Here is a 25893-nt window from a genome sequence, read left to right as displayed (position 1 = left end):
GAGGACGACCTTGGATACAGGTGACTCGCACACGCCATTAAATAGACCGACAATAATAGAACGAAAGTGTTCGCAATTAAACCCTCGAGAAGCCTCGCCCTTGTTGTACACGCCTGACTTTTTTTCGTTCGTGATTACTCCTTTGCTCGCATCTTCTAGGTCTGTATATATGATCGAGGTCGAGATCTATTAGAAATCGTCCGAAGGGATCTCGGCGAAGCGTTTTTCTCGAAACGTCGAAAAACAGCTGATGAATTTTCGGGGTCGCGTTAATCGAAAAAAATATTCCGGCCTCGTCGCTTCGCTGAGATCTTGTATTTTTTTTCGCGGAGCGAAAAAACATTTTTCTTGCTCCGCGATGCCGATACATTTTTTTTCAGACCAAGTGTGTGTGGTTTCCTACTTTACTTTCCTAGAAAGGAATACACGAGTCCGCGATCGGTCGGGATCATTTCGTAATTTGTGATTGTCGCGATGAGATGCATAAATATATATGAATATTTTATACAAAATTATTTGAGAGCTCTATCGTGTTTAAAAAATAAATTTTTTTTCGGCGAAAAACTACGTAGTTATGTAGAGAAATTTATAGTAATACAGTTAAAAATTGGACACGATCGATTGCTCACTCATTTGTCGTCGCAAACATCGTTTTCGCAAAGTCTTCGGCAAGTTTTGAAGAAACAATCGAGTAATAAAGTGATTTTAATTCTAATTCAGAACGAGATAATTTTAGAAAATAATAATCGCATTAGACACAATCTTGACGGTTTAATTAGAGACCTTGCGAAAACGTGCTGCATTTATGCAGCGATTTTCGTAATAGGGGGTTCTATGGCAAAAATGGAACAAGTAATGTACAAAGAACTTTAGAAGAGAAAAAGAAACAAATGGATATGTATATATATATATATGTATGTATGTGTATAAATACCGAACCTTTTTCAAGTAAAGAAGACTGCAGGTCTGCAATGATCCACAGGATGCAGGGACACTGATTAACATTAGGTCGAGCTCATAGCTCACAGCGTAAAATTTTGTCATTGATTCTCGTCACGCGAAACTTTTACGGATTATCTGAACGAATGGAATTTTATTTCCTGCATGCCAATTAAATGGAAAACAAATTTTGAACAAATATATTAAACACATTTATATTCTTTTTTTTTTATTTTGCTTTATTGCATATACATATAACTGATAAAAAGAATAAAATACTTTATTCGACGTGCTAAAAATAAAATATTATTGCACGACATTAATTATTATAATTACAAATTTTTTTACTATATAAAATATGTATCTCTTGCTCTGTTCCGTTTTGTAATAAATTTAATAGCTGCACAGCATCAATTTGGAATTATCGTCCGAAATAATCGTTCATTTCTTGCTCGACGAGAGTCAATTACAGGTATTATAAAAAAATATTACGCTGTAGGGCGTTATGCCAGCGTCCTTAATTAAGCGGTGCCATGCAATTGTGCTAATGATTAATAAAAATAAAAAGCTGATAATCGCACAGATGAGATGCGTGAAAGTGAAAATGAGGCGAGAGTGAAAGATCAAATGGCTTTATGCAACGCAGTTGCATTTTAAATTAAATACTTATGATAAATCTGTTTCGATATGATGTACCTGCATTTTTCAGTGCATTTATCTGTGCTATACAATGGATTATTGATACTGTTTGTATTGATTACACAGCTTACGGAAGAAATATATGAACATGTATCGAGAAAATAATTTACCACGGAAAATGATGTCATTTTTTCAATGTAATATATATATATATATAGGATATCTCGTAATATATCAGATTTACATCAGAAATAAATTTAGCTTATTAAAACAATCGGATTCGTGCGATTAAATAGTTTAAAAAATTGTTTGGAGTGTTAAATCCATTCCTGAAGTAGCTTCCACATATTACACAAAATATTCTATATATATATAACTTTTTAAAATAAATATCAAATATTTTTATTACACTCAGCAATGCAAAGAAGGGTAAAATTATTATATTAAACTGTAGCCAAGAATATGTGTACCATTCGTATCTCCGTTGAAGATTGAATGCAAGAATAGGGGAGAAACGAATCCATTAGTGTAATAATTCTAATGAGAAGAGAAAGGACCGTCACACAGATATCATTTTTCTAGATATAAAAATTCCTAAGATGCAATATGATCATGATGAACGCATAAGGCTTAAGGAAGCAACTCGCCGAGAGAAAAAAACTCTCCGAAAAACGCGTCTCGCACTCTATTCTTATTTCTTTCCAGCTTTACAAACTCGATTTAATTACACGATAATTAAATTTTATATTATACTATAATAATTTAATTTTCCTCACATAATTTAATATATAATACAATATATTTTATTTTAATAAATTAAAATATATTATATTTTATATCAATTAAATATCTGTATGTATTGTACATAAAAAATGCAATATAAATTTTTCATATAATAAAAAAAAAGAGAAGCGCAAAGCTGGATTTTTTGATTAGTCCGATTGGAACGAACGACACCTTTCATGAAGCTGGGAAGAATAAGAGTGCGCAGACAGACGTGACGGGATAGGAGTGGCATCGAGGCATCCTAGCGCGATTGACCAAGGGTTTCTCGCCGAATCTAAGACATTAGTACGTTACCCTGAGGCTGGATCTGCGCCTGTCGACGGTGCCAGTGTGATTCGCCGTTATGTGGAGGGCCGACAACGAGCTCTGATGGTGCTGGAGATGCTGGAGATTGCAACAAATTATTTTCGCGTTCATAAAAATTTTGCGCTCCCTCGTCATATCCTTCCAAACTGCGTATATATTTACAACTTTCCCCTCGACATATTTTTCTAGCAATACACGTTAAATTATGTTTCGTCGATTACGAAAAAATTTCCGCGGAAGTTCACGAATATACGCGCGCGTCTCTCTTATATATGATACTCTAACTTTAACTCGTAGAAATTATGGAAAAAGTAGCTGCCTATCGATTACCGGCGACTATACAGTAACAACTCTTTCTCTCCGGGTTAACGTTTTTTTTTTTTTTTTTTTTTTACGACGCGAGGTATCGATCGTTCGCGCCTCTTCAATTCGATTCAGGAATTTTTCCTCCGACGATAGAGCTAACGGTTTAGCCGGAATAATCCGTATCTAAAGATAGTATTTGGAAAGAACATCCTTTTCTAAGGAAAATCTGTAAGAAACTATGACTACAAAAATAAATATCCGTATCATGCAATAACTGCTAATTATAAGTGTCGAAATTGGTGACACTTAGCTGTTAAGTAGCTCTTTTAAATATAAAAATATTTTAAATATAACAGTTTCTAATAAAATAAAATTGTATCATTAAAGAATGTTTTCATTTAAGAATAATCGATCTTGATGAACGCATGAATGACTGTGGAAACTTTATTATGGCCGAAAACGATGTCACTGAATAACACGAAATAATATATTTTTCGTATATACATGTATACGATATATATTTATACGTTTACTTTTTATGGATATTTACATGAGTTTCCTATGGTAATTTAAATTGAAAATTTTGATTTATCGAATAAGCGGAAAACGACACATCCAAAACTCACTTAAAAGCTAAGAAGAACATAAAATTGTATCTCACGAAGACACTCGAGTCTCCCATCATAATCCGCGGCTCGATAAGATCTGAATACATTCCATTCTTTGATTATTCAAAGAATTCGCGAAAAGAAGAATCGGAAATATCAATTAAAACATCGCAAGAAATTCCTTTTCCATCATACACAAGGACATGGGCGTCTGCAGAGGGAGGAAATTCTTTGTGAATAAATATTGCAATTTATTTGCAATTTTATTTAATATAAAAATGTCAAAATAATAAAAACTTGAATTGAAAAAATTAAGAAAGAATAATAATAAAAAACAAAAAAATTTAATCATGCCTGGAAAAAATCCTGCGAACGCCCATGCACAAGGATCCTTCAAAAACTCTTTAAAAAGACTTATTCTCCGAACGATTGAACGGATAATTTTTGATCCTATATTTATGATATAATTATGTGAATATAATTAATCGTGGAAATGGAAGGAAAACATAATAATAATGAATCACATACGCGATTTAATTAATCTAATTGTAAGTGCCAGAAAGAAATATCGAGGGTGCGTCGTGATTTAGCGACCTGCCAAAAAAACGTACAATCGACCCCTCATATGATTATTATGATATATCATTATATTAATAATACATAATAAAATCTTCTCCTTTTTTTCACCCTCCCCTCTTTGCCCCCCTCAGTGTTCGTATATTACGCTCGTAAAAGAGAAAAAGAGAGACGATATTTTGCAGATGATAATAATAATAATAATATGCATATTTAACGTGATATTTATTCGTAGATTATAATTATTTCCTATAATATACTTGTACGCGCGACCCGCGTTTTTGGTCATCGGATTATTTGATTCTTCGTCGAGATCTCCTGACGAAGAGAATATAATGATTAGGACCATACAGGATATACAATGATATATTTTATATTTGCAGGACTAGTATTATCGCCGTTTTGCGAGGCAAGAAATGGTGAATTAATACGTTAATTATCTCTCGCGACATTCTCGTGTGTACCTAAGTCATTTATGTATATACATATATATAAATTAATTTTAAGTCTAATTTATTTTTTTGTATACACAATATTAAATATATATATAAATATATATATGCGCGGCACGGCCAAATATATGCAATCGCGAACACATTTTCCGAAATGTTCGCTTATTATAAATGTATATTTTGGTGCAAATCTACGCGCGTAACCACAGATTTCAGTGCAAAGTATTGTAAATGTGCTCGTAAGTAATGTCTGTATATATTTGTGTGAACTGTATATCTAAATATTTGGAAAAAAGATTAAATAAATCATTGCCTTTACTTCCGCGCGACACAAATCTTTTTGCGAAATAATTTTCTCATTTTCTGACACATTTATATTTTATTTTTAATTTTTATTTCCTAAATATATTATAACATTTTATTATTAGCGAGAATAGAATATATTTTTTAATAATATCCTCTGACATTTATTATACACATGTACGTATAGCAAAATAATTTTAATATTAAATAATATATATATATATATATATATATATATATAACTATCAATTTTTATAAAATAACATTATCAATAAATAAAACCTTATAATTTATCAATTTAGAATCTTACTTAACAAAAAAGTAAAACTTTGATTTTAAAAGTTTCGGCTACAATAAGAAAAAGATAATGGCAAAAATTTGAGATAATAAGAAAGGTTTGCAGCAGATTATAAATAGAAATAATGGCCTGTATTCTCGGCTCACTTTTAGCGGCACATTTAAAAAGCCACATTTAAAGGCGCAGATAAATGTGCTAGTAATATTATCAAAGTTGGTCGTATTTTCATCGCACATTTAAAGCGCATCTAACTTATTGTTAGATGTGCTTAGAGGCACATTTATGATTAGCCCCGCTAAAAAATGTTTATACGTTGTTATATATTAACAATATAAAATTATATAAAAATATATAAAAATTATACAAAAATTATATAAAATTCTACTTATAATTATGTAGAACAATTAATAATTAATAATTAATTTATTATATAATACTTAATCTCAAAAAAATCTTAAATTGTTTAATGAATCCGTAAGAAAAATATTTAACTGCATTAAGGTGCTTCCAGATCAGATACAATCCAACAGATTGATTTAGATTCTGTTGGATCAATCTAGTCTGTGAGCATCTAATCAATTTCGACTTTATTAAATTTCTTTCATTAATAAAAATACAATTATTTGTATATAATACATACTGGCTTGACCAACAGTGTCATCATTAAATGGTTGACATGACTCTGTCTTCTATTTCAAAAGTAATTCATTGATATTAATCTTATACATTTTTATTATGTAAAAGTTGTCACTTATTTATGTAATTTACATTTCGCGTGATAGCTTTGAGAGTTCGATGCGTATAGCGTTTAAAAGTCAGTATATTTATTCTACTATTATTATAATTATCATATTTATTTAATAGTTCACGCATAAATACAATAAAAGTAAGCAGCAATTACGACATATACAGAATTATATTCATTTTCAATATAGAATTAAATGCTTGAACACCCTCACTACTGTACAATGTACTATGCCTGAACGCACGAATTTCGGACGATATTTTGATTAGTCAATTATAAACTTCTATAACTTCTCATTTGAAAACTAATGCAATCTCGACATTTTAGTATTAGGATTATCATTTCTAAATAATCTCAGGAATATTTCATTAACGGGTGGCACGTTAAGTCTGGAACACCATGTATATGCCGTCTTTAGATAAATTTTTAGAAACTGTTAAAATTTGTGCACTTTACCTAATCATTTAATTTCTTTAAAAAATATTATTATTTTTAAACTTACGCAGTACCATCTAGTTCTTAATGCCTTAAAACATTTAAATTTTCAAATTTAATACGTGTTTGAAGCTAAATTGGTGACTCACAATATGGTTTCTTTAATTTCATATTATCTTGACTTCTTCCTTCTTTCTAAAATTATCTTATTAAAAATACGCGTATTAAATACTCAAATATAATACAAAAATATGTTTAGAGATTTAAATTTTATTTTTTTTAACTTCCTAAATTTTACCTTTCTCCTTAATAAATATAAAAGAAAATATATTTATTTACACATTTTGATTTTATTTTATCTTATTTGATTATTAAAAAACTGTAATATAAAAGAAAAATGTAATATAAAAGAAAAAAGTAAAAAAAATATAACATGAGATAAAAAATAATTTAAAAAGAAACAGTGTTTTGAAATACAGAAAAATTGCGATAGAAAAAATGTATTTGTATATAAAAAAATTTGTGTGACAATATTATTCAAATGTCACAATCTCCACTTGATTCCTCTCGACCAATAGAGCCAAACGCGATGTTATTGCGACAGTTATGAAAGAAAGAACATCTGAAAAAGGAATTTGAATCCTATGGTTGGGATCTCAAAAATTCCCCTGGTTCCTTCTCTTAACATCCCCTGTAAAGAAATAGGCGAGAAAAATATTGGTCCGAAAGTCGGCTGAATCAGTTGGAAGAGCAGTCGCCCGGCAAGCGGAAGGTCTCGGGTTCGTGTCCCGATTCAGCCGACTTTCGGACCAATATTTTTCTCGCCTATTTCTTTACAGGGGATGTTAAGAGAAGGAACCAGGGGAATTTTTGAGATCCCAACCATAGGATTCAAATTCCTTTTTCAGATGTTCTTTCTTTCATAACTGTCGCAATAACATCGCGTTTGGCTCTATTGGTCGAGAGGAATCAAGTGGAGATTGTGGCTTTAAAAAAAAAATTAAAAGAGCTGACTCAATAAGTATTATTATTCAAATGTATTTATACATATTTATTTAAAACAATATGAAAGAATTCTTTAGAAAATACAAAATAAACATAAAAAATAAAAATTTAGAATTACAATTATTATTACATTAAATCTCGTTATTATAATATTTGTTATATTACAATAGAATAAAAATTATTAATATATATATATATATATATAACATTATAATTGTGTTAATATTAAAATAATAATAATTATCAAAATTAATAAAAATAGTAATACTAATAATAGAGTAATAGTAATACTACAGTACAGTAATAGTAATACAGTAATAGTAACACTAATAGTAATACTAATTTTTAATAGTAATTTTTAAATATTAATAAATTATTAATTATATTTAATATAGTTTATACCTCATATAAATTAATATTAATATATAATATTTGCTAAACATCTGCGTTTTACTATTTAATATTTAATAGATATACATATATACAGTACACATAATATATATATACGTATGTATAAACAGTTCGTTACTTGAAATATTGTTGGTGTATTTGCTGAAGTAAAATTTTTAACGATATAGTTAGATTTATTAAGGCTTTGCAATCTTTGCATATATATCTTCATAAAATTTTACTTGACTGACCAGTTGTTCAGAACGTGCCTTTAACTTGTTTTTAATATTCAAATATAATTTCATATGATTGAGTGCAAATTCTTTTATCTAAAATAAATTTATTTTATAAAACGAAAATACGACAATTTTTTAAACTATTAGCATAATTATATCCATATATATATACATATATATATATATATATATATATATATATATATATGAAGTATTACAAAGAAAAAGAAAAAAATTGTTTATTACATATGTCTAAGATATATGACATATTTTGATAAAAAATTAATACAAAAATAAAAAGTTTATCAATTTTTAAAATTTACCTCAGAAATTTGCTTCTGGGAATATGCATTGTTAATCATAACAATTAATGCTGCATTCGTGATGGTTGTTCTACATAAAAAAAAATATGTAAAAATTTATAATTGACAAAATATTTTTATAAAAAAAAAGCTCACGAGAAATTTATATTTACCTTAATGTATTATATGGATATTTTAAATATATCATGTAAATTAAATACGTGAAATTTTTCAATACTCGTTTAAATATTGCTTCGTTCTTAACATGTCTCGCAATAGTAGAAATAAAAATATTAATCTCCAAAGTATTCATTTTATTATGTTTTACTTTTTCTGATGCTTTATCATTCTCAAAAAACAAATCTACTAATGACGATAAGTAACCGTTCAGGTAACTATAGACAATTGCAGGATCTTTGGAACAACTAAGAAATTCGAATATTTTATGATCAGATTTCTTTTTATATATATCAATTACGGAGTAAGATATTTTAGCCCACATTTGTTTGTTCACATATAATAAACCATTACAATATATCCATTTTTGCCACCCAGGCAAAATCCTACGACATACAGAAAAAGAAATGTTTTTTTATTTAACATATTTATTATATATCATTAATTAGCATATAATCTTTTAAAACATAAAAAATAAATATAATCAAATATTATAATTACAATAAATATAAATAATAAAAATATAAATAATAATAATAATAATTAACTCGATTTATTTTAATGGCACAACTTTAAGTGTATTTATGAAAATATACTTATTGTAACATTTTGCATAAAAAATCATAAGAGTATAACCAAAAAAATAGAACTTGATATTTTATATGACATATTTTAATATAAAAAAACAAAATATCTTGTAAAAAATATTTAATATACTATAATCTTATATTAATATTTTATGTGTAGAATTATTAAATATTTTATAAAATATTTTGTATTTTTTATATCAAAATGTCAATTTACATTATAAAATATCTTGTAAAATCAAAAAATTCTTTTAGAAAGACTATTTTATATTAAATTTTTTATGCAGAATGTTTACTAGGAATTTATTTATATAAAAAATTATTTTTTACATACAAATAAATATTGTACAATATGAAAGAAACATATGAATATATATATGATTTTAATAAATATATATATGTACATATATATATATGTATATATATATATATATATATATTGTTAGTAAACGGCCTAATACATATATATGTATATATATATATATATATATATATATATATATATATATTGTTAGTGAACGGCCTAATACATATATATGTATATATATATATATATATACATATATATGTATTAGGCCGTTCACTAACAATAAGTTCTGCGGTTTTTTTGAACGGCTGAAAAACATAACATGCGCCGCTTGAACCGCGTCTTATTTCATATTATTTGAAACTTTAGATCACGCTTGACATTTCGCCAAAAACTTTGTTGCATTTTGACATGTTTTGTACGCGTAGTATTTGGAAGATCCAAAGATACATTTTCGACACATTTTGCTGTTCTCAGAATCTGTTATCAGAAAGGAGTAAAAGCGACAAACGCACAACGCGAAATATGTGATGTGTACGGGGACTCGGTCATAAGCCCCGGCACTTGCCAGAATTGGTTTGCGCGCTTCCGTTCTGAAAATATGAACCTCGAAGATGCTCCTTGTTCCGGTCGATCATCCACCACTGATGACCAAATTTTGGCCGCAATCGAAGTTGACCGGCATCTAACGACTCGGGAGATCGCGAAACGCTTTAATACGAGATCGCTCATACTACTGTTGCGAACTTAAAACAGCTTGGAATGACAAAAAAGATATATGGATGTTTGTTTCAATTTATAGTAAAAAAACCGCAGGACTTTGTGAACGACCTAATATATATAATGTATGTGTGTGTATATGTACAGGGTTTGTCCGGAAAGTAATGCGTCGCATTTTTTTAAAAAAGAATTTATTGATCGCATAGGTAAAACAACTTAAAATTGTTCGAAGTATGACCCTTCTGCGTCAATACATTTTTGCCAACGCGATTTCCATGCGTCATAAGATTTCTGGAACTCCTTAACTGGGATGCTGTTCAGGGAGGCCGTCGAAGTAGCTTGTACGTTGTCAACCGACTCGAGCTGTTGTCCTTTGAGCTCCCTTTTCAGCCGAGGAAATAAAAAAAAGTCCGCCGGGGCCAAGTCGGGACTGTAGGGCGGCTGCGGCACCGTTGCCACACCGATCCGGGTCAGGTAGGCCGTAATATAACTTTATCGCATAGCGTTGCTCTATCGTTCTCTCCATCACAAGTTCGACGCGACCACTAAGCAGAGGTTCACAGAATAAGCCGTCCTAACCCTCCAAGCGCATGGAAACAATTGAGCGACCTACCGTTGGAAAGCTAAGGGTACCCCCCTTCCTCCCCAACCGGTCCCATCGCTCTGCGATGTATAGTCGCGTCACAAAAAAATGCGACGCATTACTTTCCGGACAAACCCTGTATGCATATATATATATATATATATATATAAATAGAACGTATACAAGTACATACAGTCATATATAATTACTAGCTTTTCTATAATTACTAGCGCTTCGCGCGATTCTCATATAGCCTATATTAAATCCGTTTTAACACAAAAAATTAATTCTTTTTTTTGTATTACCGCGAACTACTTTCACATTTGTTGTTCGACTTTGACGAAATTTATACCAAAATAAATGTTTAAATTTTTTTGTGGATGACTTACTATGTTATCTATTTCTTTCTCCCAGATATTTTATTTTACACCGCGTTTTGCATCTCGTATTTAAATATTTATTATATATTTTTATTTTTATTTTCTTGTTTATTTTAATTTCCACACAATTTCATATTTTTTAAATATAAAACATTATTTTAATTAATATATACTTTAAATATTTTTTTATTACTTAATTATTATATCTTTTTTTACATTTTACTCAATTTTTTTTATTTCTAATGTACCCACCGCTAACCCGCTAATAATAAAAATTTTTTTTCGTAAAAACATAGTTTTTTTTATGTTAAAAAAATTAAAAAATTAAAAAAACAACCATCTCATCACTCCCCCAAAAATTTGCAACTTATATATATAGATATAGAGATATAAATAAATATCCAATTTCGAGAAAATTAATCAATAAATGTATGAATGCGTGGATGGATGCGTATGTAGTATTGTAAAACTTAAAAAAAAACACATAGTAGTGATCCCCGAAAAATATGCAAAATTTTAGTACCAATTTCGAGAAAATCGGTCTATAAATGTGTTGGTGCGTGGGTGGTTGCGTAAGTGTGTGAATAGGGTGGTAAAAATAAAAGAAAACACATATTATTGATTCCCGAAAAATATTCGAAATTTTGGTACCAATTTCGAGAAAATCGGTTTATAAATTTGTTGATGCGTGGGTGGTTGTGTGGGTGAGTGAATAGGGTATTAAAAATTTTTTAAAATCATATATTGACCATCCCCGACAAATTTACAAAATTTTAGTACAAATTTCGAAAAACTTTGTGAATAAATGTGTGAATGCGTGAGTAGATGCGTCATTGGGATAAAACTTAAAAAAACCACACAGCAGCTTTCTCAGAAAAATTTGCAACATTTTTGTACCAATTTCGTGAAAATTGGTCCATAAATGTGCATGCGCGTGGGTGAATGCGTGGGTGGAGGTATAACACTTGAAAAACCCACATTGTCGCCATCTCCAAAATATTTGCAACATTTTGGTACCAATTTTTAAAAAAATCGGTTCATAAGTATGCTATTGCGTGGGTGGGTGCGTGGGTGGAGGCGTAAACTTAAAAAAATAAAACAGCAGTTTTCTCAGAAAAATTTGCAACATTTTGATACTAATTTCGTTAAAATTGGTCCATAAATGCGCATGCGTGTAGGTGAATGCGTGGGTGGGTGCGTGGGTAGAGGTTTAACACTTGAAAAAACCGCATCGTCGCTATCTCCAAAAAATTTGCAACATTTTGATACCATGTGTTCAGAAATATTGCAAAAAAAGATTTTTTTTCGCAAAAACATACCCTCCTTTGAGGAAAAAAAACAAAAATAAAAAAATTAAAAAAAAACCCTACAGCAGCCACCCCCGAAAAATTTGTAACATTTTGGTACCAGTTTCACGAAAATCGGTCCACAAATGCGGAAGTAGTTAGTTCGCGTACAGACAGACAGACGGTGCTTATACATATAGATGTACATATAAATTTCTTATCAGGTAACATATCAAATATATATTTATAAAATTTTAAATATATATGTTTATACAAATATATAATAATTTGATTTAAATTTACCTATATTCTCGAGGATTATCTACATGCAATCTCAATTGTATTCTGGCCTCTTCAATACATGAAGTATTGTTCATAATGCAGCTCCATTTTGCAATTTCCTGCATTAAATATTTATCAATATCGTATTTACTAGATGCCATGTCATAGTTCATGTGTTTTTCTACACGTTCAAACAGATTTGTTATTTTTCCTAATATTGTCTGCAATTAGACAAAAAAATATCTTTCTATTAAATTATTTAAAAGATAAATATAATACACAAATATATATTACATATACATATAATAATAAATAAAAATTTTAATTCTGTACAACAGCATTATGTAATACATGCGTTTGTAATTAAAAAAATTATGATATATTACATTACATTCTTTAAAAATTATTAAAAAAACTCAATTTTTATTAAAAAATTGATTCGTAAAGTAATTAGTAAGATTTCTGTTTGTACTTAAAAATATATCAGGTTAAACGTTATAATTATTGTATTTCTTATATATTTTTATATTTCCAACTCTATTTGATAGGTTTTTGTAACATATTTTTAAAATAAATTATAAAATTTAAATTAATTTGCTTATATTTTATGTTTTATATTATATTATACTAAGACCGTTTTTAAATAATTCTTTATATTTATTTTTTTATTTACATTATTAATTTATTAAAAATAGTTTCATTCACATAAATTTACTGTTGTATATTTAGTTTATTGCATGTCTCATGTTAGATTTTAAAGTGCTTTATTATTTACTAGCTTTTCGGACCGCGCGAAGCGCGGTCCTTATGTAGCCTATATTAAATCCGTTTTAATACAAAAAATTAATTTTTTTTTCTGTAATACCGCGAACTACTTCCACATTTGTTATCCGACTTTCACGAAATTTATACCAAAATAAATATTTAAATTTTTTTGTGGATGACTACTATGTTATCTGATATCGATTTCGTGCAAATCGGTCCATAAATGCACGCGCGCGTGGGTGGGTGACGTGGGTGTAAAACTTAAAAAAAATTAAGCAGACTTCTCATAAAAATTTTCAAAAATTTAGTACCGATTTCATTCAAATCGGTTCATAAATGCGCGCGCGCGTGAGTAGATGCGTGGGTGGGATAAAACTTTAAAAAACCACTTAATAGTAAAAAAAAATTAATAGCAGGCTTCTCAGAAAAATTTCAAAATTTTGGTACTGTTGTCGTGCAAATCGGTCCATAAATGCGCGCATGCGTAGATGGACAAAACTAAAAAAATCAAATATTAGCCATCCCCGAAAAAGTAGCGAAATTTTAGTACCGATTTCGAGAGAATCAATCAATTAAGACATAAATGCATTGCTGAGTGCGTGGGTGAGGCTGTAAAATTAAAAAAACCACCGAGTAGTCATCCTCGAAAAATTTACAAAATTTTAATAAATTTTGGTACCGATTTCAAGAGAATCAGTCAATTAAGACGTGAATGCGTGGGTGGGTGCATGAGTGAGGATGTAAAATAATAAAAAAACACCTAGTAGTCATCTCCAAAAAATTTACGAAATTTTGGTACCAATTTCGTAAAAATCTGCCAATAAATGTGTAAGTGCGTAGGTGGGTGTGCGTAGGTAGATGTAAAATTAAAAAAACACCTAGTAGTCATCCCCAAAAAATTTACGAAATTTTGGTACCAATTTCGTGAAAATCTGCCAATAAATGTATAAGTGCGTAGGTGGGTGTGCGTGGGTGAATGTAAAATAACAAAAAACACCTAGTAATCATCCCCAAAAATTTTACGAAATTTTGGTTCCAATTTCGTGAAAATCTGCCAATAAATGTGTAAGTGCGTAAGTGGATAGAAACTTAAAAAAACCACACAGCAGCCACTCCCGAAAAATTTGCAACATTTTGGTACCAATTTAAAAAAAAAATATTTTTCGCAAAAACATACCCTCCTCTGAGGAAAAGAAATAAAAATTAAAAAATTAAAAAAAAACCCCACAGCAGCCACCCCCGAAAAATTTGCAACATTTTTGTACCAGTTTCACGAAAATCGGTCCACAAATGCGGAAGTAGTTCGTGTACATACAGACAGACAAACAGACAGACAGACGGTACTTATATATATAGATTTTAGTAAAGGAGGATGTTAAAAAAAGTCGATTTCCCGACTATCGATGGAATCTAAAATTCGAGTTCCATGGGTATCTATAAACCTGTTATATCCCTAAAAGGTATAACTATTAAGGTATAACTATTCATATTACATCCGCTTGACGAGGGGCACTGACCGCGTAAAAACGCATACGCTGCGAGATACATGCGGAACCGAAATTGTCCAACGTGCAAGTAAGGCAGAAGGACTTTGAATTTACTTCACTTGCACCTAAATCCTTGACCGAGGGGGCCCGTTGCCAGGCACCCTTTCCGAACTTCCAAAATGCGATACTATAAAAACGGAGCAGAAGACGCGCCCGGCAGTCGCTCTCGAGTCGTTAATTAAGAGTAACCTCGCTAACCGCTTGCGATCTATAACATCTTATCGCAGTCGCGCGCGCAAATCACGAAGTCATACGTAATCGCTTCCGCTCAACTAGTTAAGTAACTACAAAGTGTAATATTGTGAAAATAAAGATAACGTCTAGTGTTTAGTTCAAATAAAAGCTCTTTAATAGTGAGAACGTAAAGTGAATTAATACAATAACCCCGATACAACCCCTGACGCCTCGGATCCTCATCCTAATTTGGCGCGACCCCTTGTGCCCGACCCGAGGCACACAACAAACCATATAAGATGTAAAAATGATGGTCTTTTTTTCTAGAGACCTGGGGAAAGTATTGAAAATCTATCAAAACTATTGCAAATAGCGTCAATTCGATCGATCTGAAGACAATTATAAAATCGATGACATGGATGAATTTTCAATCAAACCAAGTTTTGGTTAAGCAAACTTATTAAATAGTTTTCGAGATCAATAATGTTTTAATATCGGGATTGCAAAATTCAAGATTGCGGATCCAATATGGTAGATTAGTATTAAGAGAAAATAGATTTCAGGATGTAGTTACTTCCGAATAAAAGATCTGATTCCACATTGAAATACTTTTTTTTTTTTTAAGGGGTGAAATGGTAGACCAATGGGTTAAATCGTAAGACAGTATACCTAAGGTCCCAGGTTCGAATCCAATTCGAGCCAATCACCCTACATGCCTGCCAGGAAAAAGGTGAAGAAGGAGGAGATGGAGAAGTGAGGAAAAGGAGGGAGGCAGGTTCGGCTGGAAAGGAGAAGGAGAAAATGGAAAAAGGAAAGGAGAGGATTTGGAGACGAGGAGTAAGAAGATGGAAGAAGGAGGAAAAGGGAAAGAAGGTGTGAATGGAATAAAAGGAACTGTAGAGGTTTGGGAACGCTCCTATCAGAAAAAAGCGCCAGAGGGAATTGATATGGAATTGTAATGAGTGGTTAGAAAAGGATTGTAAAGGTTCGGGAACGCTCCTATCAGAAAAAAGCGCCGTATATGTAACATATTGTAACAAAAAAAGGAGGATGTAAGGGGTTTGGCGGTCCCTTGAAAACGCCCCGGCAACCTCTAGGGGAGTCCAGAATAAACTTGAATTGAAATACATTATGTTTTTTAGTTTGTTTATTTAAATATTTTTGTTTTATTGTTGAATAGAATTCTTTAGTTCTAACATAGAGAATATTAATAGTTCTCATATTAATTATTTACTATTAATATTCTCTATGTTAGAATTAAAGAATTCTATTTAACAATAAAACAAAAATTTTTAAATAAACAAACTAAAAAACATAATGTATTTGAATGTGTAATCAGATCTTTTATTCGGAAGTAACTACATTCTGGCGTCTAGTTTCTCTTAATATTGATCCCCCATATATTGGATCCGCAATCTTGAATTTTGCGATTCCGATATTAAAATATTATTGATCTCGAAAACTATTTTTGATAAGTGTTTAACCAGAATTTGGTTTCATTGAAAATTCATTTATATGTCATCAATTTTAGTTGTCTTTAGATCGACCGAATGACGTTATTTTCAATAGTTTTGATAGATTTTCAATACTTTCCCCAGGTCTCTAAAGAAAAAAGACCATTATTTTTACATCTTATATGGTTCATAGATACCCATAAAACTCGAATTTTAGGTTCCATCGATAGTCGGAAAATCGATCTTTTTTAACATCCTCCTTTTAAAATTAACTTCAATTATATATGATTAATTTATATACAGATACTTGAAGATAATTTTATTTGATCTATTTATAAATTTATTTGTTATATTTATAAATTTTCAGATGCATACTAGAGTTTACTGCATTTTAAATATTAATTCAACCGATTTTCGGGCTGACATTTTTTTCGCCTATAACTTTACAGGGCAGTTAAAAAAGGGAGCACATAAATTAGAGAACTAAACCAAAAATACTATTTCTAATTAGCGAAAAAATTAAGTTTCGCAAATAACAGACGTAAAAGACATCGCGTAAGATTCCACAGCCGATATATATATAAATGATATGTTAAATATTAATGTAAGAAATAAAATATTTAATTTTTTATTTTTTAATATTTCTAGCAAACATCAAATATTTATTAATGTTTTGGATCCCTCTAATATGTAAAAAAATTTATCGATAAAATTTAAAATACCTTGAATACTTCGGAAGGATAGAGTCCAGAATTAAGAAATGGAATAATATTTGACATGTATTCCAGAGCTTTAAACATAGGATACCATGCCACATAGTCTTTCTCTTGCCATAAATAACTCGAGAGTTCCCAAAATGTGGAAAAATTAAGTTTTCCCCGTATCATCAGATGGAATGAGTCATCGATGATTTGGGCTCGATTCAGAACATGTATATTTGTATATTGTTCAGAATTTAAGTAACGCGCAATTAATTTCCAATTTTCGTCATCATAATTGACGCGATAAAATCCTGTACACACGGCATAAATTTTAAGACTTACTTTTTTGATCCAAATATATGGGGTAAAAAATATTTCGAATATATGTCTCTTTTTTCTGATAGTTTAAGAACGTATTAATTATACTAGAAATTGGGCACATATTTTACAGTAGAAAAAATAATGGCAAATTCTTATATATTGCTAACTATAGAATAAAATCCCGATAATTGAAAAGAAAATAGAATCTTTAAAAACAGATTAATGTATAAAGGAATTGTATAAACAAAAACTGATTATAGTTAGAAAAGTAACAATAGTTGAAATTTTTTTTTATTATTTTAAACTAACCAAGGTGTTTCTTATATTTATTGTATAATAACAAAATACGAACATATTAAACTTCGTGTTTTAATATTTACCAATTTGTTGTAAGTTGAAAATTATCCATTTTTTTGGAAAAAAGAAGTGCATTTCCCACTTTGGATTTGAGGGCGTCAAATAAATATCTGAACCAGTTACATTAAAATTTATACTTGCTTCCTCAGTAAATGTGACAGGTATACAATATGGATTCTGATCCATGTCGGCCTGAAACTCTAAGAATATTCTCGCACAATTTCTAGAATAATATCGTGTAACATTTAGCACGGGATAATGCTGCTGCATAGACCAAATAGCCATAATCTTTTTTATGTCCAAATTATATTTTAATAGTTTTAATTCATTTCTAGCAAACGGTATAATGCTCCATAAATCATTGAAAGTATTTGCCATATCAGGAGAAATAAATCTGTAAAATTTAAAAATGTGATAACACCATACAGCACTGAGTAGCAATTAGAAAATATGTATAAAATTATGATAATTATTTGTTTTCATTAATATTGCTAAAATAATTCACTTAGATTAATATCGATTCTCATGAAAATCAAATTATAATGACATAATAATTTTTATACACACATTGTACAAAATAATCTACATTTCCAAATTAATGAAATATAAATAAATTGCATTAAAAAACATACACATGTTTAAGTGTATTTCGTAAATATATTATTTTAATATTTATATTACGTTTGTTATATTTAAGAGACCTTAAATACATTATTTAGACATTTATATGAATATTTATATACATTATATGTTTTTATTACGTTTATCTCTGTCTTTATTCATTTATTAATTAACAAAGTTAATAATAATTTGCAATATTTAATATCTTTCTTATTTTTTTATGTTTGTTACTTATAAAAGTTTGGTTTGTCATTGAATATATTTTTATATGTGTTAATCATACAGTTTTTATCTTCTCTAGGAAAGTTTTTTTAGGTTTTGCTATTATTTTGTATTTACTTTCCTGTATGTGTGTCTCTATGTATTTTAATGATAATAATAACACTATATTACAGCTAAAAATTATTTTAAACCAAATAAAATAATTTTTCTAAATTCTTGACTTGTGAAAATGTCAAAAACTAAATTTTTCATTAGCATTTTAGTTCTCCAAAATAATTGAGATTTAATGTGTAAAAAAGGGTTTTCTTGCGATATTTTTAAGATTTTTTTTTTTTTAAATAAAGTTATCTAATAATCTGATAATATCATATAAGGGGGGGGAGGAAGATGAACAATAGTTCATACCCTATAATACACATTATTTTGATTTCAATATCTTACTTTTCAGTCGTGTTGAAACTGATTTAAGTACAGAGTTTTGCTGAAATTCCAAATAGCGTTAATCATATTTTCAAAAAAATCTCAAATATCTAACAAAAAACCATTTTTTGTATATTAAATCTCAATTATTTCGGAAACCTGACGTACTGGTAAAAATTCGTTTACGTCATCGTTTTCAGCATAAAATCGTTTCCATAACTTTATAAGATTTTCGAAAATTTGAAAGAAACACCATCTAAATGAGAATAATAAAAGAAAAATATTTTTTGTAAACTAATATTATTATATTACATAGTAAGTATTACTTACTTCCTGTTTAAATATTCGTCAATACTCGTCCAAAATACGATAGATGGAATTATTCTTTCTAACATGCGCCAAAAAGCTGCTCCTATAATAAAGATATGAAATATGTTAAAAAAAATATTTATATATACACATTTTATTTACAAATTCAACCCCCATCATATTCATAAATTCATAAACAGAACTACTATAAACTAATATAATAAAAAAAAGAACTAATTTTAAATTTAATTTGCTTTTATTTTTAGCAGAATAAAAATAAGAAGAAATAATTGTAAATTTAAAACTTTTTATCTTTTCTTAGATATTTATAGTCAGCCATTCCAACTATTGTTTACAAATTATTTACAAATTTTATTAATGTATTTGTAAATATACTTTATACCAGTCAAATTACGTTACATAAATCAAATACACATACCAACATACCTACAGTATGAGAAAAAGGAGAAGGTGAATTAATTTTAAATATATAGTTAGAATTTTCCTTAAAATAATCTACAGCAAATGGATGTAAATAATGAGAATCATATCGAATTTGAACTACAAACAAGTCCATCATCCGAGAACCTGGATATATCTGCAGAAAGAAAAACGAGATTCGATTAATAATGTTTATTAATGTGAACAATTATTTGTTATTTCTAGAAAAACCTTTTGTTTTTAATAAATGCTTTTGAATTATTTAAAACATTTTTATATTAGATATTATAATTTTAAATAATTTTATAGAATTTTCATGAGTAATATGTAATAATTTGAAGTAACAATATTATTACAAATATTACAGTACATATACTCTCCACAAGTTTGTAAACATCTTACATTTTACAGTTAAACAATTTTATGACAGCGATTTGTCATAAATAAAAATGTTATTTAAATATTTTACGTATTTCCGTATGGAGGTTAAAGGATTATTGAAATTAAATCTCAAATATGAGATTATTTCATATTTTAAAATCTTGGCAGTGACCAAGTAAAATTTGGTGCCTTGTGCACAGATATTTAATCCTAACGAAAAAATTTAGTTTCGTTGGGATAACGCACTGTCTTCCGCGATCGGCTCTTATCGCCTGTCTTATACTTTAAATTGATATTTATATGACAGAGCCTTGTTAAACTCTTAACTTAAATATTTTATAATATAAGTATGCTGTCTTCTAAGCTGGGCAATAGAGCCAAGGAAACGAAACGAAAAATTAATTAAACGGAACTGTATCTCAATTTGAGATCCCAAAGTTCCACATATAAATTAATTTCGAAACTTACATATGGAGAAATAAGCGAGAAAAATATAGGTCCGAAAAGTCGCTGAAGCGGCTGTATTTCGTATCGAATTTGACGGTGATGTTAAAAGTTGCTTTTAATTTTGGGTCGTCCCAACACGGAAATAATTGTCGAGCATTTCTCGGTTGAAGTAAAGTTGCGAATAGAAACCTAAATTTTAAGTAAAAAGCTTTAAATTATAATAACAACAAGTTTCTGCAGTTGTTGTGTAGGAACGTTAAAGATTGCAGAATGTACCAGAGAAATTTATAGATAATATTTAAAAAATATATCATCAAATGTTTTCTTTTCTAATTGTAAGTATAATAATACAAATGATCTAGATGAAATTTTGATGTCAGCTTACTTTCATATAACTAATAAAAATATATATTATCTATATCTATGCACCTTAGTTGAAAATAATGTTATCCCTATTTAATTATATCTAGAATAATGTTCAGATAATTTGATTTAAAGTCCTAACACACACACACACACACACACGCACGCACACGCTCACGCACACGCATACGCACATACATATATATACTCATCTAGTAGTAAAATTTAAGCAGTGAGCCACAGAAACGTACAAATAAAAAAATGAATATATTTTATATACCTCTTTTATAATTTACATTGTTTTTATAAGCTGTATAACTATTTACATAAGCGATTTTAAAAATAATGTTATCTAAATGATTCACAATATAACTTTATCTTTTATCTAAATATATATAAATTCAAAATAACATTCATCTTATCTAATTTTTATCTCATTTTTATCTAGATAATTTTAAAATCATCTAAGTATACTACAACATTGTACAATATATCATATATGTGTATATAAATATTAGCGTATTTTTATTATTTCATGTTTACTCATGTATTATTTATTATATACTACTTTTATTATTTTAATATACTTACTCTTTATCTCTTCTATCTTCTCTTTTTATATAGTACATTCCATAATGCCGATGAACAAATATGATTTCATATTTCACGTACATTGTATAAACTCCACAATCTATGTGTGTATTTTCAGGCGATAAATATTTAATGAAATTGAAAGTAGCAAAATTCTCCGAATAATCAGAATTTGGAATATAGATTGTTCCATTAGGCGATCTAAACATCACTATAAGCAAGGATCTTGTAGTATGTAGAGTTATATTTGATATTTCACAATTAATATAAAAAGTGACATTTAGCTCGCCACTTAGTAATTTTCCTGGTAACATTATCATGTCCAGATTGTAATGAATCGGCATTATACAGTTGTTGTTCAATGAATTACGGTAATTAGGTACGCTATGGCACTTAATTTTTGCGTTTTCATTGGTAAAAGTAGCCATGGTTATTGCAGTAATGTATACTAATATATTTAATGACCATTTTAGAAACATCATGTTGGCTTTTAAAAATCTGAAAATATAAAATAATTTTTGACATACATATTGACAACAATAAAAAATTTATAGCGATACCATACATTGAAAAAATCTCGGAATTAGTAGCATCAGAGTTAAAGAAATCTAATATAACAGTAGGATACAGATGTTTGAAAAATTTAAATAGAGTCATAAAAACACAAACAGACAAAGATAATTGTCAGAATAATTCGGGTGTCATATATAAAATATCGTGCAATAATTGTGATGCTACATATGTAGGGCAAATTAAAAAACAATTAGGCACAAGAGTAAATGAACATAAAAATAATATCAGATTAGATTCTGCAAGACACTCGGTGGTTTCTGATCATATTGTAAAGTTTACACATACTTTTAATTAGAACAACACAAAAATCTTGGATCACGAAAGGAATTATTATAAAAGGTTGATATCAAAAATGATATACATTAAAGAAGAAAAAAACAGTATCAACTTAAAAAAGGACATCGAGCGGCTTGACGGTTCTTATTTTGATATTTTAGAAAAATTGTCTATGTCATCTTAGCATAGCGGTGTATATACAGCGTTCTGACATTGTGATTTATAGATATTGAGTTTGCTTCGTATAAAGTACACATTGTTTATAATGTTTTTTAATAAGAAATATTTTAAAGAAGTTTTATCGTCTCGACATGGATGTAAGTGATCACTATTTATTTAAAAATCTAATATTTAATATTCAGGCTAACATATTAATTATTTTACAGCTTATTACATATTATTACATCAGAGATTACAAAATTAGACTTTTATTCAAAAAGAACTACAGAAATCTGATGTTCGAGATTAGGCTCTTTAACGACTAATTCGAACGATCAGCCGTAATTCAAGCCAACAAGTATGATATGTTATACTGCGTTTTTTCATAAGTCTATATATTTTACATATATGATAAGTTCTGTCTTTCCAAATTATTTAATTTATTGATATGTTAGCAAAGCGATATTTGTATTGATAAAGACTGTCTTATAGTTGAAACGTTTACTAATTATCATTTGTATTATTTTCATGACGTAGAATAAAAAAATTTTTAACACCTAATCAATTAGCTCGTTAAGTTGGCCTTTTAATTTTGATACTTATAAAATAATTTCTTTGCTAGTAGTAAGAATAACTGAAGAAAAAAACATAAATAAGGAACGAGGAAAGAAAATATGCATAACGTCGCGACTCCTATGGGAATATAAAAAAACAATGAAACAAAAATAAAAACCCAAAAAGTCAAAAAAATAAAATTGCAAGAAAACTAAAAAAAAATTAAAAACCAATATAAAAATATAAAGCAATAATAAAAATATTAAAATATACTAAGAATACTAAAACAATAATAAGAATACTAAAAAATAAAAAATTGAAATATTAAAAAATTAAAATTCTTAACAAAAAAACAAAACGAAATATTTATGAAATAAGAATTATAAAAAACTAAAATAAAAAAAATAAGAAAAAATAAAAACAAAAAAGCCTTTCAAATATTTAAATAATGCGTATTTATAAGTATTAATAATAATAATCAACTACAAATTAAATTTTTTTGCTAATAATAAGAGAATTAATCAAAAAACATAAGTAAGAAACATATAAGTAAGAACATGGAAAAAAATGCAAAAAGAAATACACCGTTTTATAATTGCATATAGTCTAACAATTTTACGAAGAATTTTTATAGTTTATCTACTTTGACTACGCAATGTATGTTAATTTTATTAAACAATTTTTTTGATCAATTCTAATAATATTGCATAATGTTCGATTTGACGATCAAATTTTTTAAATTCCAATATTATATAGACAAATGCCTGATTTTTTATAATGTATATTGTAAAACATAAATCATTTTTAAGTAAATAGAATTATTAAGTATAAAAAATATACTATATATAATGTTATTTAAATTATAAATGATAAATTGAAATAACCATTGTAAATACTAATGTAATATAATAAATGTATATTGTATTATTTAATATTAAATAATTTACAGTATAAAAAAAGAGTTGTGTATAATGTTATAGTATATAAGCTATGTTATTCGTATTTCTATTTTTTTAATTAAAATATCTTATTTTTTAAGCTTATTTTTTCAAAAACAGTAATACGGTTATGAACTTTTGTCTTCTTATAATCATTTAATTACATTTCTCTGTGACTTATATTTTATAATATTGTGTAGAACAACTCGATTAAGAGAGGTAGCATAATATTTTTTTATAAATGTCATAATCGGAAAAATATAATAAATGAGTTTTGCACAAAAATGTATAAAATAATATCTCATCTTCAATAACTAAATTTTAACCGTTGTATTTTCAGCTGTTTATCAATATGATTTGTCATCAGAATTATATGTCACTAGTAAATTATGTTTAGATCCAAAAAACGGATAACAAAGAATTTTGCTGTTGCGAAATTAAACTCAATTCAAATTTTGTCATTATGTTGTTTTATGACAAATTAATCTGAACTTTAGAAAAAAAAATATTTATTATCATTTATCATTATAGAAACACTTTTTTAGAAAAAACAAAAATAATTTTATTAGCATTTATTGTTATATACATATCGTATGCAAAATTAACATTTATTGCGTTCCTTTTTTTACATTTGTTAAATATTTAATTTAACAAAACGAAAATATCGATTTTAAAAGTCCATTAAGGAAAAAATGAATCAAATAAAGCTTATACAAGTTGTTTTCAATTTTTAATTTGTTATATGTCAAAAATAATAAGAAGAGGTTGCTGTTATAATTTACTTCTAAATTTTTTACGGCAATTGCAAAGACGAAAATAATGTAGGTGTAAAAGAAAAAGGGATTAAAGATGCAAAGACGAAAATAATGTAGAAGTAAAAAGAAGAGGGATTGAAGATTTTCTTAATGTTTTCTTAAAAACTGAATAAAATAACTCTCAAAACTGAATAAAATAATTTTTAAAAAATAAAAACTCTGCAAACGCATATTTTTATATGCATATATTTCGAAAGAAATGTCTAAATATTATGTATTTAACTCACCTTATTCGTGGAATCAGTCGTTACTTTAATCAAAAGTATATCGTTCACTCGTGACCTTACCTCTTCAAATGATCCTCGAGAACTGAAGGTGTTCGTTGTATGATAACATATGAAATATGTAATGTCATGTAAATAGCTCCACAGAACACGCGTCTTATTCGTACATTTAATTGATAATAATCGATACATGGATATAAATTATTCCTAAGAGATACTTTTATATTTGAAATAATTTTTCTGAAAAAGCACTCAATAATTTAATTAGGTAATTGTATGTTCTAAGAAATGCAAAAATGTAATACTATTTTATATGTTTCTTTGATTTATATGCGAAATTATTTTGTTGCCATAATTAACTAACAGCAGCTCTACCAGCAGTACCAACCGCACTCCAACTATTCCGGCCCGCTTTTCCCGGGGATGCAAAGATACGGCGATCTGGCGGAGGAGGCCTGGTCCTCCTGCTCCAAGAGCGACGCCGGAGTCTCCAAAGCCAGCCCGAGGACTTACCTGGCTTAGTTAGTCGCCGTGAAGCTGTTCAAGTCTCGTTGAACCAAATGAGGATAACATGTGCAGTGTCTTTTACCC

At 28.4% G+C, this 25893-nt stretch overlaps 1 protein-coding gene across 1 annotated transcript; it reads right to left on the bottom strand.

Moving 5' to 3' along the window:
• Positions 1 to 7985: 7985 nt before the first annotated feature.
• LOC114942479 (aminopeptidase N-like) lies at positions 7986 to 25373 on the bottom strand. The gene is made up of 11 exons (XM_085486487.1): positions 25306 to 25373; positions 21763 to 22260; positions 20835 to 20997; positions 19987 to 20137; positions 19561 to 19642; positions 17991 to 18361; positions 17311 to 17600; positions 12670 to 12869; positions 8500 to 8889; positions 8348 to 8417; positions 7986 to 8117 (listed from the first exon to the last, which is right to left on the bottom strand). Exons 2-11 carry the CDS (start codon positions 22242 to 22244, stop codon positions 7986 to 7988), a joined length of 2331 nt encoding a protein of 776 aa, XP_085342613.1. The 5' UTR covers positions 22245 to 22260; positions 25306 to 25373.
• Between the last annotated feature and the right edge of the window lie 520 nt (positions 25374 to 25893).

The sequence above is a fragment of the Nylanderia fulva genome, unplaced genomic scaffold, assembly GCF_048542155.1.
Source record: "Nylanderia fulva isolate GAGA-0341 unplaced genomic scaffold, ASM4854215v1 Scaffold44, whole genome shotgun sequence".
NCBI lineage: Eukaryota > Metazoa > Arthropoda > Insecta > Hymenoptera > Formicidae > Nylanderia > Nylanderia fulva.
The sequence above is the reverse complement of the archived record's forward strand: the minus strand, read 5'-3'. Positions and strand labels throughout refer to the sequence as shown.

Bases quoted from the DNA above. Each gene is read 5' to 3' on its own strand.
- LOC114942479 (XM_085486487.1), bottom strand. From the start codon at position 22,244: ATGATGTTTCTAAAATGGTCATTAAATATATTAGTATACATTACTGCA. The intron at 19,643-19,986 runs GTATGTTGGTAT...TCTTTATTATAG, and splicing joins TCCTTTTTCTCATACTGTAG to GAGCAGCTTTTTGGCGCATG. The intron at 8,118-8,347 runs GTAAATTTTAAA...AATTTATTTTAG, and splicing joins CCCAGAAGCAAATTTCTGAG to ATAAAAGAATTTGCACTCAA.